The following is a 15,237-nucleotide window of genomic DNA, read 5'->3' as shown; positions in this document are numbered from 1 at the left end:
CTCTCGCTCTTATGACGTGCCCGCGTCATGACGGCCAGGAAGCTCACGGCCAGAGAGCTCTCTTGCTCTCATGGCGTGCCCGCGTCACGTTCGCGAGAAAGGTAAGGATTAAAAAAAAAAAGAAAAATTTAATGATAATATATAAAAAAATATAATAATAATAAACAAACGAAAAAAAAGTTAATAATAAAAAAAAGAAAAAAAAACTTTGTGTTTTCTTCCTTAATCGTAAGCTTTTTCTTTTCTTAAAAAAAATTTCTTTTTCTTTTCCTTCTTTTCTTTTCTTTTCTTTCTTTCTCCTTTCTTTCTTCTTCTTCTTTCTTTATCTTTTCTTTCTTCCTTCTCCGCTGCGTCTTCTTTCCCCTTTTGGCCGCCGCTTCGAATCGCACGCCGCCTACTCACGCCTCGCTCTCTCCACTACCAGCTCGACCTCACTCCAGCGCAGCCACCACCTGTCCACCAACCTTCCTCACGCGACGCAGGCCGCCAGATCTGCTCCCCAGTCGCGCGTCCTCCCTATCGTGCACCGCCGCCGCTCTTCGACCGCGCACGCGCCCCGCCTTCCGCGCGCGGCTTCTCCCGCCACAGCTCTTTCCTCACGCAACCACAGGCGTACCAGCCACAGCAGCCCGTAGCTCCCTCTCACCCCAGCTCCACGACACTGCTTGCTGCTCTGTCTGCCGCCTGGCCTAGTGCGCCGCGCGCGCTCTGTTCCAGCTCGTCCAAGGCCAGCCCACGGACACCGCCGCAACCCCTCACGCGATTCCGGCACACCTGACACCCACCACTGTCCCATTTCGTCTGGCTACCATCTACGGTGGAGGTAATTTGCAGTTGCCGCCCAATTTCTTAATACTTATTGGTACTGCCTAGGTCGTTCCATAGTTGATATTGTTGACGGTTGGAGTTTACTTTCTCAATTGGTGATTTTCCACCAGTGGGACTGGTTGGATTATTCTTGCTTGGAATTGCTATTTCTTTTGGGTTGGGTTAAATTGTACAATTCATTGGCCAACTAGAGCCATTTGTTGAGACTTTGGGTGAGCTGATTGCTGTGACTGTTTGTTATCTTTGGAGGACACTTTGGATCTCACGTTGCTTGTGGACATTGGTTGACTCGTTGTGAATTGCTGGGCATTATTTTGCTTGAATTGCTAGATAACTCGCTGAGGTTTCTTTTGGGATTTTGGTTGGGTTATTTCTGAAATTGCTTGTGAATTAGAGGGGCTGGCCGCATATTTGGATTAATTACTTGTAAAATTGCTGATTGGGAGGGGCCTTACTATATCGGGCTACTCAGTGACTGCTGTGGACTGGCATACTTTCTGGGGTTACTTTAATTGCTATAGTCACTGAGATCACCGCAGTTTGGTTGCCATCTGTGGGGCATTGGGCATTTTTACTTGCTGAAATTCTTTTGTTTGTTATTGATTGGGTTATTACTGGGAAATTCTTGCTTTGTTCTGCTGAGTTTCTTTTGCTTGTTGCATTTGCTGGTTTCCATACCTGTTGGAGCTTCTGTAGCTTTGAGCTAACTGTTGGGTGATATGGTGAGACCAAAATCCTCCTCTAGGTCTAGGGCCTCTCGTTCTCAGCCCCCTTCACAGGCATCTATTTCTGTGAATACACCTACCAACCTACCCTACTCTTCTAATGTCCGAACCCGTTTGGGTAGTGGTAGGGGTGCTCAAGTAGATACCCCAACTCACTTTGGAGGGCACCTGACCTTCACTAGACCTGCTGATCAGCAGAGATATGCTAAAGTCTGTGAGCGGCGTATCATACCTTGTAAGACTAGTGACAAATTAACCATGATGGGCCTAGGCATACGAGAGGAGGTCGAGCAGATGTTTACAGCCATCGGGTGGCGCCCATATCTCGATATCTTTTGCCCCGCCTTTGTCGAGCTGACTCGGGAGTTTTATTTTACCTTTGAGTTTGAGTTGCCCTCAAGGTTCACCGTTGCGACACCTAATGTCATTCGCTTCCGTCTGATGGGTCGGGAATTTAATTTTTCGATTACCCAATTTAATCTGGCATTTTGGTTCATTACTCGAGAGTATGCTGAGACGAAGGAGTATGGTGAAAGCGTCTGCGATTACATTGAGCTTTTTCTTTCCCGCTACCGCACTGTGTGGGAAGAAATGTCCACCGATCCGCAGCGCTACGACCCTTCTAGGTCTAGGAGCTCCTTTCTAAGGGATCCTAGCGCCCGATACGTCCAGCGATTCTTAACCTACAGCTACTCCGGTCGCAAGGACAGCTCCGGCATTCTCTCTCGACCCGAGTTTTTCTTCATCTGGTGTATGCAGAAAGAATAACATCAAGGTCAACTTGGAGTGTTGGTTGGCAGCACAGTTCAAGACCGTCTTGGCGAAAAAGAACAAACCCCTTATCCTTGGGTCCTTTATCACTCACTTGGCGACAGAGCTGGGGGTTCTTAACCTGGAGGACCACGACCTACATTTGGCGTTCGAGATGGAGCTCTTGGATGTGGATTGCTTAGAGAGGATGGGAGTCGTCGAGCGCCTGCCCGATGGTTCCTACCAGTTTACCCCTCCGGGACCATCTCGAGCTCCGGGTACACACCCTTCGCCCCGAGCAGGGCCCTCTTCATTTCATGAGTCAGCCGAGGACACAGCTGGGCCGTCATCTTCTGCACCACCTCTACCACGTGGGACTTCTGAATGACAGCAACTCCGAGAGCAGGTTCAGACTTTGAGGGCTAGAATGGTCAACGTTGACGCCAATGTCGCCGACATAGCGCAGAATTTGGCGCAGTTTCTGCTTCATTCAAGCTTTGCACCTCTGTTTCCACCTCGCCCTCCACTATGACCCGATTTCAGGGAAGTTTGGTTGCTTTCCCTCTCACTTTTGCTTCACTTTTATTTTTTATTTGTCACATTGAGGACAATGTGTCATATAGGTGTGGGGGGGATCTAAGGGGGTGCTAGTGTTTTCCGTTTTTAGTGAAAAATAAAATAAAATAAAATAAGTTTTTAGTTTTTAGTAGTTTTTCTTAGTTTTATTTCTAGTTGCCCGTTTTCATTCTTTCTTCTTGGTGCTTACCTTTCATGTGAATGCCAAAATTGAGATGTGGACTTATTGACTCCAAATCTACTTTTGCCAAGTTTTTAAAATACAAAGGTATCGGGTTGATGTGGTTGGATCCAAGATATCTACTTGGTGAATATCGGATTGTTTGGCTCTTTTGATTTCTTTGTTAACTTTTCTAGGCGTTGGGAATGACTGTTGGCATTTTAAGGTGAACTGGTCCAATATTGACTCCAGTTCTCCATGTTTGGCAATAATGAGGCGAGCTGCCCCTATGCTTAGTTGCTAGTGTTGGTATTTCGTGTTTTTGGCTTTGTTTGGCTGTGAATAATCTGGACTGTACTCCGCTATTAGTCACTACTGAGTAACTGGGGATCTGCACCTAAAAGTGTCGATTCTCGCGTCAAAAGGTGGTACTTTCTATGAGTACGTGGTCGTATAGCGGTAGGAGCTGAGTAACCGGGCTCCTTCATCTAAAAATGTTGGAGTTCGCGTCAAAAGGCTCCGGCAGCTAGAGACTAAGTCTTCTTGTGTCAAATATTATGATTGCTTGAAAAAAAAAACGTAAAAAAAAGGGAAAAAAGAGAGAATAAATAATAGGGAAGCTTGCTGGTTTATGGACTTAATATGGGGACTTGTGTGAATATTTGGACCATTAGCTGATAAATGTTGCGTGCCATTCCTTTTCCTTAGATTAGTTAATTTGGAAATTGAAGGAGTTTGTGGTAGAGGCTAACTGGGGGGATGTTTCTCGGATTTTAATTACTAATGCCCGATATGTGGTTCTTTCTTGAATATCTTGGTAATTTGGTAGATTGGGCAATGACCATTATCAAATTTTGGTGTCTTATGCTTAAGGACAAGCATGGTTTAGGTGTGGGGGGAATTGATAGGTTGCAATTTATCTATTTATTTTATTATTATTTTCCCCTATTACCTGACTTGATGTGGATTAATTGCTGGATTCTACTCATTTTTCTTAATTTACGTATATTTCAGGGAGTAGAACGAAAATATGATAACATGTGCCAAATTGACAGGAAAAAAATTCAGATGATAAAACTTGTCCCAGGGGCACTTTTGGAACAGAAGATGTCACGCCCATTTTGGTAATTTTCGCAAAGGAATGACGGACGGAGGGCTCCTCTTCCTGCTGTGAGCCGCCGCAATAAAGAGAAGAAAAGAGGATTAGAGGAGGGCTGGCTTTTACTCTTAGCTTTTCCGTCTGTAGCTTAGGAGAAATGCTTGACTTTTCCCTTGGACCTATTTTTAGCTTTAGAAACTCACGGCTCTGAAGAGGAGGCATTTTGTTAGCCTTGAGCTTTGACTTTTCCTTTTTCTTTCTTTTGAATCCTGCGGATGGCAGGAGCATTGGGGAGTTGCTTCCTTTGACTTTTCTTCTTTAGCTTGAGACGAAGTGAAAACTATGAACTTTTGTAGCTTTTAAGTTGTTCTTTTTTCTTCTTCCTTTCGTATGAGCGGACAAGCGAGGACAGTAAATGATACTCTGAAACTTTGCTGTGCTTTATTGTTTTGACCGAGTTGAACTTGGGCATTTTCTCAATTGATGGCCGCAGCTCCTTTTTCAATTTTCCGTGGATTTAGTTCATCAATTATAAGCTAATTTTCCAATCCTAGTCAAGGAGCAACGAAGGCTCTGGCTCGCCTAAAAATTGTGAGATCGTTTTAATTCAATCTTTTCCTTTTATTTATTGGTATTCGCATATTTCCTGGTTACAGTGCTTATGATTATTTAATTAATTGATTGTCTTGGATCCGGATAATTAGTTAATTTGGTAATCTATTGTCAATTGGGACGTTAAATCCGTAATTGTTTAATTGTCTCAAAATAGTGATAACTGGCATGATTAGATTTGTGTCAGGGGAATACGCGGGCTAATCTAAAATAACCCTGGCAGTGCGTTATTTGGTTAGAATAGGACTCCTTTAATACGAAAGGCAATTGGGGAATTAAATTCTACGGGCGTACCTAGGATTATTTCTCAATTAGAGCAGTGATTAACGGGCGTACCTTGATCACCGACACAGTAAGGAGGGGTTGATTGCCATCGCTTGTTTGGTAGTTATAACCTATTTATTGATAAATAATTGGAATTGGCTTGCATCAATGATCAATTAGGTGAACCATTGCTGAAGTTACTTCTTGGCTAGCTCCTTAATTAATATTATCTTGGTTTTAGTGAATTGCCATTTGATTTTTCGTTGCCTACTTGATTTTATTCTTAATCGTTTTCTTGTTTTAATTGATTCAGGCCTTTAATCATTGTTACTCTGAGTTCAGTGAATTATTGTCTAATTTCTAGTCAGTTATTTATTTTTATTTTCATTTTCTTATTTGAATTTATTTGCTTGTTATCATTCCTACAAAATCACCCCCTGTGTTACTTTGGATTTCTTAAGAAACAAATATACCCAATCCCTGTGGATATGACCCTACTTGCCCTGTCTACAAATTCATAATTATTTGTGAAAAGAAATAACCATTCCATTCGGGTATATCGGATCAAGCAAACTCTTCGGAAACAGGGTGAATCAAGTAATCCATTGCACACCTAGAATCCCTGCTCCAGTACTTGGAATTGGGTCTTGGTCATTTTAACTGGCAATTAGGTTTAATTTTTATTATTGCACAGGCTGACGACCTGTCATATTCACTTAGATATTTATTCCTTTAATGATAAATAAAAGCAAGAAAATTCAGGTCAATTTTCTTACTTAACGTTTGGTTAATTTACTTTGACGAAAGGGCAGAAAAATGTCCAAACCCTTATTTAGTTTAGTTAGGTTTAAGTATGTCGAGAATAATATTTTACGACTAACAATTCATTTATTTTCAAACCGACCCATTTACTATCTATTATTTGATTGACCAATCCTTTATGTTGGAATGGGTGAAAGGTCAAATGGCTTGGCAATTTCTCGAGTAGATGAATCCAGAGATTTTCGGGATTTTTGTTCATCCTTCCCCGTAATAATATCTCAGGGTTTTCGGCAATAATTTGGTATATCTACTATACGACTATTAACTAAAATATGTCTATGGTTAACTAATTGACGAGTTGCAGGAATAGTATTGATTAGTTGATGTGAATTTGGTCAGTAGATTTAGTGTGTGTTGTATAGTTATGAATCCTAGAAGTTGATTCTCGTTTTAATAATCTTTCTTGAGTTTACTCAATCTAACAATTCTTTTTTCAGGTTGATCAAGTAAGTCATCTTCAGTAGTTGACGAGGCAACAAGTTATAACCTTTGGTTACTATCAAATTTCATAGGATTGTGGGCTTAGGAGTTGAACTCAGAAGTATAACATTCAATGCTAGCGCTAAGGTTAAGGTATAAAAATACTTGAAGGAATAAAAATTAAGAAATAAAGTCAAAATATAATAAATTGAATATAATTTATATGTAATCGTTATTTTTAATATTTTCTCCCCTTAGTATCATATTATTACTTGAGATGAAAGTGTAGTCTCTAATTTTCTCTCCTTAATGTATATACACAAGTCTATAGTTGTTATATTAGTGATATGAAGATATTCTCATAATTACCTTAATATATACACATGTTCATGGTTGATATATTGTTGTGATATGAAGATATTCTAATAATCTCCTAATTGGTGAATATGCAAAATGATTTCACCAGCCATGCCTTTGTAATATGCTTACTGTCCAAGCTAAAGACTTGGTTATGAAGATTTGTATAGGAACTTTCCTTGAATGACATATCAGGGCTAATCTTCTTACGAGACTGTACAGATTGTGATTGTGTTGCTCTTTGAGAGATCGTGAATTATAAATTTTTAGAACAAAGACTTCCAATTATTTTTGAAATATTTATTTTTAGACTTGTTGTTAGATAAAAGGTCGAATTTCTCTTAATTCAGGAAAAATTCAAGAAATAGACCAACATATTTTTCCTTTAGCTGCAAGGCAAGCATTTAGGCTGGGGCTTTTATTTTAATGATTGTGATTAGTTTCGACAGCATCCATTTAATTTTGTTTTTCTCCTAAGATGAAACATTTTCTTTCTTTCTTTTTTTTTTTTGTAATTTTGAATAGATATTGTGCTTCAAGTTTTAGTAAACTTACCTTATTATTGATTTTTATCTTTTTCTTGGCTGATATTCTTGTCTTGGCTAATATTCTTGAATACTTGTCTTTCATATACACCTTTTTTGTTATTATTTTCTTTCCCAATTTTATTACATTGTCTAAAATTTTATCGTAAATATAAAAAAAAGAGTTGAAGAGCAGCTGAAAATACAAGCGCGAGCTTCACTCCCGCGCCTCGCGCGAGCTTCACTCCCATTATCCCAAAATGAATTCCACATAAGACAACTATAGTATTTTGTTGTTTTGGGAATTTTGTTGTTTTGGGAATTCCCAACAATATTAGTGCCTCTTGTTTGTGCTTATCGGAATATGGTTATGTAGCTACTGACTAACGCACCACACCCCCCCTCCCCCAAAAAAAATTGGTTAAGCTAAATTTAAATGATCGAAATTCATTCGTGTACAGACTCATTCAGAAGATGTAATTTCTTAATTTTACATTAGATCTCTACCACTGAAACACATGACTTGAAAGATGTGGCAAAATCTTAAACAACAATTTTTAGCATTCGAAATGCAAAGAACTGAGACCCCCTAAGAGTCAAACAGCAATTTTTAGCATTCGAAAAACTAATTGCACATGCAGACTTGGACGTAACAAATTTTGCAGAAGACCACAAGGCAAATTATACAAGCAAAATCGAGACATGGTTAAAAAAGAAAAAATTCAAGCCCTGTTTTGTTCAGTGTACAAAACTTGTACAAGGCAATGCAAATACTCTCTAGGTAACATACTATTGTAGCTCCTTTACACAAATTTGAGCAAATCCAAGAGACATTATAATCTTCTCAAATACACATGGAGCCTATAAATGGTGACAACCTTCTCATGTAGCCGTCCTTTACCCATGGCACGTTCAATTTGTAAACTCGAGCCTTGGATCCTAGTCAAGTTCCCTTTATTGATTGTTCAAGTTTAACAGGTCTAAATGAACCCAAATATAAAATGGACTTAGGGCTTCCTCAATCACTTTTTTTTATTGTAGGGTGCATTTTATAGTGGGGATTGATTGAATATGAAATTAGGTAGATGAGACTGATTGTGGCACATAATTTTTAGAGTAAAATACACTTTATTTTCTGTGGTTTAACATTTTTCACATAATCCTCTATAATTTTAAAAGCTATACACACTTCTTATGATTTGGTCTAAAGTGTTAAAATAACGAAATTTATATTTCATAATTAGCGTCAACTAAAATGTCAAAAGTATTCATATATAATGTTAAAAATTATTTATTAACCATAAGGGGGTTACGTATATATTTTGAAAACCATAATGAGGTTATTTGGTGGAGCACTAAATCATGAGCGAGTTATGTGATAAAACATAAAACTATAAGAAGTTAAAATATCATGCATATTATGTTTATATATTTTGGTCATTTCAACCATTTTAGTTTTTAAATAAGGGAAATCTCACATTAATGTAGGTTCCTTTACTAAGAATTATTTCTGTAACTTTGATACTTTAATCCAAATTATGATTAGGTTATATATAACTTTTAAAACTACAGAGGAGTTATGTGAAAATTTGCGGTAATGCATACTTTACCCTAATTTTTAAGGAGTGTTAAAATTTATTGAGTTTTGGTATGTTATTTATGTCTTAATGGCTACATCTGTTATATTTGTGCCTATACTACAACACGCAATTGGGATTAATAATTGTAAAAGACTGCGAGGCTGTGATCCGGTAACTTTTGGCAAACTATAGTCACCCCCAAGAGAGTGATGTGAATGCAATGATCATAGCGAAACCTTAATTGATTGTGCTGAAGGTCTTGGATCATTTCTGAAGGAACGTGGGTGTGACATCTGAAAATTCAGAAGAGGCAAAGGTATCTCTTTCATTGCTCAAATTATCTGAAAATCCAGAAGTCATTGCTTTGGCAGTACAATTTGTCAGCCAATATAGAGAGTACAAAGCAATGATATTACTGGCATACTATGACGGTATTTCTGCAAAATTTCCAAATGGCAACAATAGCAGTAAAAGATAGACAAAGTGCATCATAAGGTTGATTATAACTTGACATGCGCTTCCACGAGTTACCTATATGGCGAATGCTACAATTGACAATCTCGGACAATACATCATATGTTTTGGCTTGGAAACAAATGATTATTCAAAAGAGTCTATTTTCATTGCTCTGCACGCCGTGGGTTACAGGAGCTTTTGTCCTCACTTTCCTCAAGAACCATATGCCAGCGCCGATTCCAATCGCTCCAGCAACTGAAACTGCTGTTACCGTACCTGATACAGTTCAGATGTTTATCAGGGAGAGTAAACTTGCCTTGTTAGAAGGTGCAGGTGCAGCATAAACAGTACCAGAATGCTCAGCTCACAACATTTCTATAGTATAACGAGATTAGGTGATTGAGAATGTATTGACCTGCAACTACTCTCGAATGCTGAGAATTATTGCGATCTGCATGATGGAACGAATTTAACAATGTCAAATAGCAGTCCATAGGCCTGATAGCTTTTGAAATTTCAAATACTGAGGTGATCAAGCGGTGCAACTTTTGCCAATAAAAATACAAGAAACGATCTAATACAGTTTTAAGTATAAATTTGCCCTTAACGTAATGTTAATCCAGAGTTCCTGACATCTTATATTGTATCTGTTTAGCGAATATTATTTAATCTACTTAATTTAAATCTCAATAATAGCTTCTTTAAAAAAAAAAAAAAAAGAATCTCAATAATAGCTAATTAGTTCAAGTAGTATTCTCCATGAGTATTTTTTTTGAACAAACAGAATGGGAAAACAAAGATTTCTGGAAGGGCCATAACTAAACATACCTTTACAGAAAGTGGTAACATTCCCTTTCTGACAGAGGCACAAGAAATTCTGTGTTTCTGTGTCAAACCCACAAATACCACCACCCTTAGCCGTATCCTGGCACTGAAGGCAACGCATTGTCACCGGAATCTCAAAATCAACTCGTATACCATATTCAGGGATCTGATTAAATGGTGGAGTTACACCAAGATTTCTCCAGTAGACGCTCGTGTAAGTTGAGCAATGCCTCAGCATCAACCTTAACGATTCGGTAGCTTTTGGATAGTAAGAGCAGCATGAACTACTCCTCAATGCGGATGCACATTCTGGAAGGTGTCGGCAGAGGTAACTGGAACTGTCACAAGCAGAATCACATTGCTCAGGGAATCGCTCACAGAACATAGGCTTTGGTTCCATTATCACATAGTTTTCACTACAATTGAAGAAGAGGTAGTCATTTTGGGATGAAAGTGTGAAATGCGTGCTGGTGTCTAGACTGAACGGCCTGGTGGGACGAAAGTTGTTGCCATCTTGGCAGTTCCACATGAAAGGATCTGTTAAAAGAATATGAGGGTCAGAATAGGTTATATTTCGAATTGGATATCTCCCTGAAGGAGTCATGAACTCAAGCTGTCCTGAAGTTGAGCAGACAAAGAGGTGTCTGTAGTATGGACTGCCACAGCCATCATCAATGCCAAAGGGATAGTTGATTGGTATATCACCACAAGATGTTCTGCAGAGCTTTGATTGTGCTTCTGTAAGACCTGTTAAAGATGGAATTATAAGTAAAGAAAGAAGCAAAAAAATAAAGCAGGGATGACCAGGGAGTAGTAAATTGATCATATCCCATCTGGATCTTCCCATGTATGTAGAAACCATCTTGGATATGAATTAGGCGATGCAAAAATTTCAGGGCGATGACCTCAACTCTCTAGCAAGTTCTGTATAGTACAACATTGCTTAGGGGAGTAATGAGTAAAGTTAACCATTTACTTGGGAGGAATCTCTCTGAGAATTTCTTTTTATACTTTATGCTTTACCTTTTTCTTTTTCCCAATACTAAGACTTTGTTCCCACTTCATGTAATTGAGTGCTTCTGCTTTTGCTTTCCAACATGGGAAACTTTAACTGTATTTTCACTGGAATAATTTTGATTTAACCTAGAAAGAAACATCCTATAACAACAGTCATGAGCAGAGAAGCATTCACGTGAGGTGAATGAAGTTTGATATTATAAGCCTGGGGTCGCGCACAGGGACACGGAGCCAGAAATTTATTTTTGGGGGGGCTGAAGTGTATTAAAAAATTTTTTTTGTGACGAAATAAATATATTTAATAAGTAAAATTTAGAATAAATAATTATAAAAATAATAAAAACATATAATTATACATACCCAAAAATTTGTTATTGATTAACACTTGAAGTATTGGTAGTTGTTGCACTCGAATAACGAAGAGGAGGCAATTGCATTCTGCGAGTCTTCATCCGTTGAAAACGCTGCAATATTTGCTCATTTTCAATTGTTGCAAAAATATCCTTCTCGATGTATACAACCAGACAGTCATTCATCCACTCGTCTCCCATTTTGTTGCGCAAATCAGTCTTGACAATATTCATTGCAGAAAATACTCTTTTAACAGAAGCAGTCGCAACTGGTAAAACTAATGCCAACTGGATCAGACGATAAACCAATGGAAGTTTGTAAAAGACCATCATGTATTTCCAATCATTTCAAGCTTCCAAAAGCTTGCATCAAAAAAGGGCAAGCGAATTACGCTTACACCACTGCTTATTCAAGAAGAGAACTATCAGTAAAAGCATGCAGTCCTAGTAGCAGTGGCGGAGAGAAAAAGACTGCAAGGCGTAGCTTCTTGTCTCTAGAAGAAGCGGGTTTAGTGGAAGTATCCGGCCTCAGCCCTCATGAGCGTTTTCTATGTCGGTTAACGGAATGCTTCTTCTCTTGGTACAATTACGCAAAAGTTAAAAAGCAAAAAAAAAAAAAAAAAGGGGTGTCCATGCGATTCATTTAATCTGAGCTCTGAGTGTTTTAAGTTTTAGCAGTAATTTATTTAGTTTACAAATGAAATGGTGCAGGTATCGTCACTGAATCTGCTAAAAGTGATAGCAGAGCAGGAAGGGTGTGCGATTGAGGAGCTGAATGCGGGGAGAGTTTGTGATTGGTTTTTAAAAGACAAGCTGAAGAGGGAGCAGAATTTGGAGTCTGCGGTCCTGCAATGGGCTGGCCGCCGGAATCCCCTATATATAGGGGGTTTTCCGGCGGCTTGGGGGGGGGCTTAAGCCCCCACCAGCCCCCCCTTAAATCCGTGGCTGGTCGCGCATCAACAGAGGCCGTGCTAAAAAAATATTGTTGGACATCATGTGCATTGGTTGTACAAGAGGGCAGATAAAGGAAGGGGCAAATTACACTTTGCCCCCCTATAGTTTAGCGATTTTTTACATAACCCTTCATGGTTTTAAAAGGTATACATAATCCCCTCATGATTTTGATTAAAGTGTCAAAATAATGGAAATGATCATTCGTAACGGAACCTTTAAAAATATCGAAATTGCCCTTATAAATACATGACACACTAAACCCATATGATTTTATATTTTACTATATATCCACATTATGGTTTAATGCTTTACCATATAATTCTCTTATAATTTTCAAAATATACACATAACCCTCCTTGGTTAATAAATAATTTTCAACTTTACATAAGGGTATTTTTGACATTTTAGGTGACTCCGTTACGAATTATCATTCCCGCCACTTTGACAGCTTAATTTAAATCATGAGGGGGTTATGTGTAACTTTTGAAACCATAGAGAGATTATGTTGAAAAAAACTAAACTACAGGGGGTAAAGTGTAATTTGCCCTAAAAAAGGTTTAATTAAACTAAAATTTTTCTTTGCCCTAATTATCGATTAGAACTTTTAGCTTATAAGAATCGATATTGATTTGATAGCATTACCAATAGTAGAAGACTGGAAGCCGTTTTATTAATTCCATTATATACGTATCTAGGACGAGAAGTCATTGATATTGTATTTTTTGCATATCTGTGTCGACGTTTAAAAAATAATTGATATTACATTATTTGCATATATATACATACATATATATATATATATATATATATATATATATATATATATATATATATTACAGTGTAGGGTGTATGAAAGGAAAGAGATTCACACATGACCTGTTTTGCATTCCATTTTAATTTTTAATATGGATACTAAAACCAATAACATACCAATTCGACCTAGATACCAATTAACAGAATCTTATTCATTTTATGTCTAAATTATGCGCCTTTTTTAATGGAAAATTGTATCACCTTTTTGTACTTCTCCTAATCTTAATAAATTAGTTTGGTACGCTGATTTCATCTTCCTAACCTTCTGATGTTCAACCTCGCATTCCTCAATGCTCAGTTAGAAACAAATAGTCACACTAGTAATGTTAACTATCACTCATGAAATGATTACCTTTGCGGGAAGAGAAATATATATCTATCTTCATATAATCCAACATTCGTATTCAATTTTATTTGCACCAAAAGAAGTACACAATCTTGTTTGTTCGATGTTAAACTAACCCAAGACAGAAAAATGTGTCGAAAAGCCAATGCAGCAAACACAGAATGCCAATATATGTTAGTGCAAAAGCTCAGCTAGCCAGCCTGCACTACCAACTCTCAGGTACCAAAACTAAGCAAATTATGAGCCTCTTTTGGGATCAGAAGCAGTTGGCTTCAAGCTTATTCCTCTTCTTCATCGTACGTCCTCAGCCTCTGCAATTTCTTCATTTGTTTTTACCCACGTTTCCACTGAAGTGCTCGACATGAACATAAGACGAGCAAACATAGTAGAAGTTGTTCAATGTACAATTGACAGGCCATGCATCAAGGACCAATTGAACAGAACTAACATCAGCAGAACACAACGTTAATGAAAGGAGAAATACTTCAAATGGAGAGATTGAATTTCAGTAAAGAATATTCAGGATGAAAACATATATAAATTGCATGAAAAACAACGCCTTCCGTTCTATAATACTCTTTCCCCGGGCGCCTTTAATAATTCGACCGCAGAAAGTGAAACAGCCAAGTACCATTAACTACTATGATTACAGAGGAGGATCTCGGTCTGGTTTGCAAGCTTGCGAGATGGCGTGTGCACCCAATCTACAATAAACCCTTTTGGCCTACTGATCTGACTAGATAAAGGGGTGACCTAACACCTTTTAAGAGCCCCAGTCCGGTTGGTAGCGCCCAACAATCTTGATTATTACCGATCAAACAATCTTCTCATGTTTTTGGCAACTTTTTAGAAGTTTCATTGTTAGCAATATAACACAAAAATGTCCTCTTTTTTCATTAAATATGATACAGGATAGGAAATTCGGAAAAGAACAAAAGAGCACAAAATTATGATTTTGAGCTTTTGGCTTATTCGATCATCCAATGAACCAGAACGAGCTTAATAGAGCGAAATTTGGGTTTAGCATTCAGTTCTAAAGACCTGCCGCTAGCATACGTAATTTAACCTTAGAGCGGCTGCTACACCCGGTCAGGCTGCTGGTGCAATAGTACCTGGCTACTTAGCAGACAGCCAATTACGGAACCAGAATTTTGCTTTAGGGGGGCAACCATTACACAAACATATTATAAGTTAATACTCATCGTAAATTTTTGAGTTATAAACTTAGAATAAGAATAATTCTTTAAATCTCTAATAACTAGAATTTATGATATAACGAAAGAAATTATAAAGTAATATAAAACTGCCTTTAAAAATTGGAGCTTAGTAAAAGAATCAATGCTTGTTAGCAAAGATCGATGCTTGATCAAACAGAAACAAAAGTTGAAATTTTTTATATTTATTTTAATTAATACTCCTATTTTTTTCTTTTTTTAGCTTAAGTAAATTTACCATTAATAATTGATCCCTGTGGTTAAATCTTCTTGTGCTTGAGTTTGATTTCTTCTCTTAGTCTTGTCTTTCTTTTTCATTTTATTTTGCTTACCGATATAGTTTCTTAAGTTATTATTTTAAAGTTATAATAATCATATCTAATAAAGGAATGATTTGGATAGCAAGTGTCGAATGAGAGACTAGTTAAGAGGGGCCTCAGATGAGAATTCTTTTAAAAGGCGTAATTAATTTGTGAGTGTCGAAATGCAAGGGTTAAAATAATTATGATTGTGTTTATTCATATGGTAAGCTAAGCTAAGTATAA

General features: G+C 37.7%; 1 protein-coding gene across 1 annotated transcript; it reads right to left on the bottom strand.

Annotated features, from left to right (window-relative positions):
- Positions 1-9,179: 9,179 nt before the first annotated feature.
- LOC113707932 (uncharacterized) lies at positions 9,180-10,957 on the bottom strand. Its single transcript, XM_027230335.2, has 3 exons — positions 10,002-10,957; positions 9,589-9,624; positions 9,180-9,449 (listed from the first exon to the last, which is right to left on the bottom strand). The coding sequence occupies exons 1-3, from the start codon at positions 10,858-10,860 to the stop codon at positions 9,322-9,324; spliced, it is 1,023 nt and encodes a 340-aa protein (XP_027086136.1). The 5' UTR covers positions 10,861-10,957; the 3' UTR covers positions 9,180-9,321.
- Between the last annotated feature and the right edge of the window lie 4,280 nt (positions 10,958-15,237).

Source organism: Coffea arabica, chromosome 9c, assembly GCF_036785885.1.
Source record: "Coffea arabica cultivar ET-39 chromosome 9c, Coffea Arabica ET-39 HiFi, whole genome shotgun sequence".
Classification (NCBI taxonomy): Eukaryota; Viridiplantae; Streptophyta; class Magnoliopsida; order Gentianales; family Rubiaceae; genus Coffea; species Coffea arabica.
This window is presented reverse-complemented; position numbering and strand designations above follow the sequence as displayed.

Excerpts from the sequence above, each read along its gene's own strand:
- LOC113707932 (XM_027230335.2), bottom strand. The coding sequence starts at position 10,860 with ATGGTTTCTACATACATGGGAAGATCCAGATGGGATATGATCAATTTA. Across the intron at positions 9,625-10,001 it reads TGTTACCACTTTCTGTAAAG|ATCGCAATAATTCTCAGCAT; the intron begins GTATGTTTAGTT and ends TCCATCATGCAG. Across the intron at positions 9,450-9,588 it reads GCATTCGAGAGTAGTTGCAG|GTACGGTAACAGCAGTTTCA; the intron begins GTCAATACATTC and ends GAACTGTATCAG.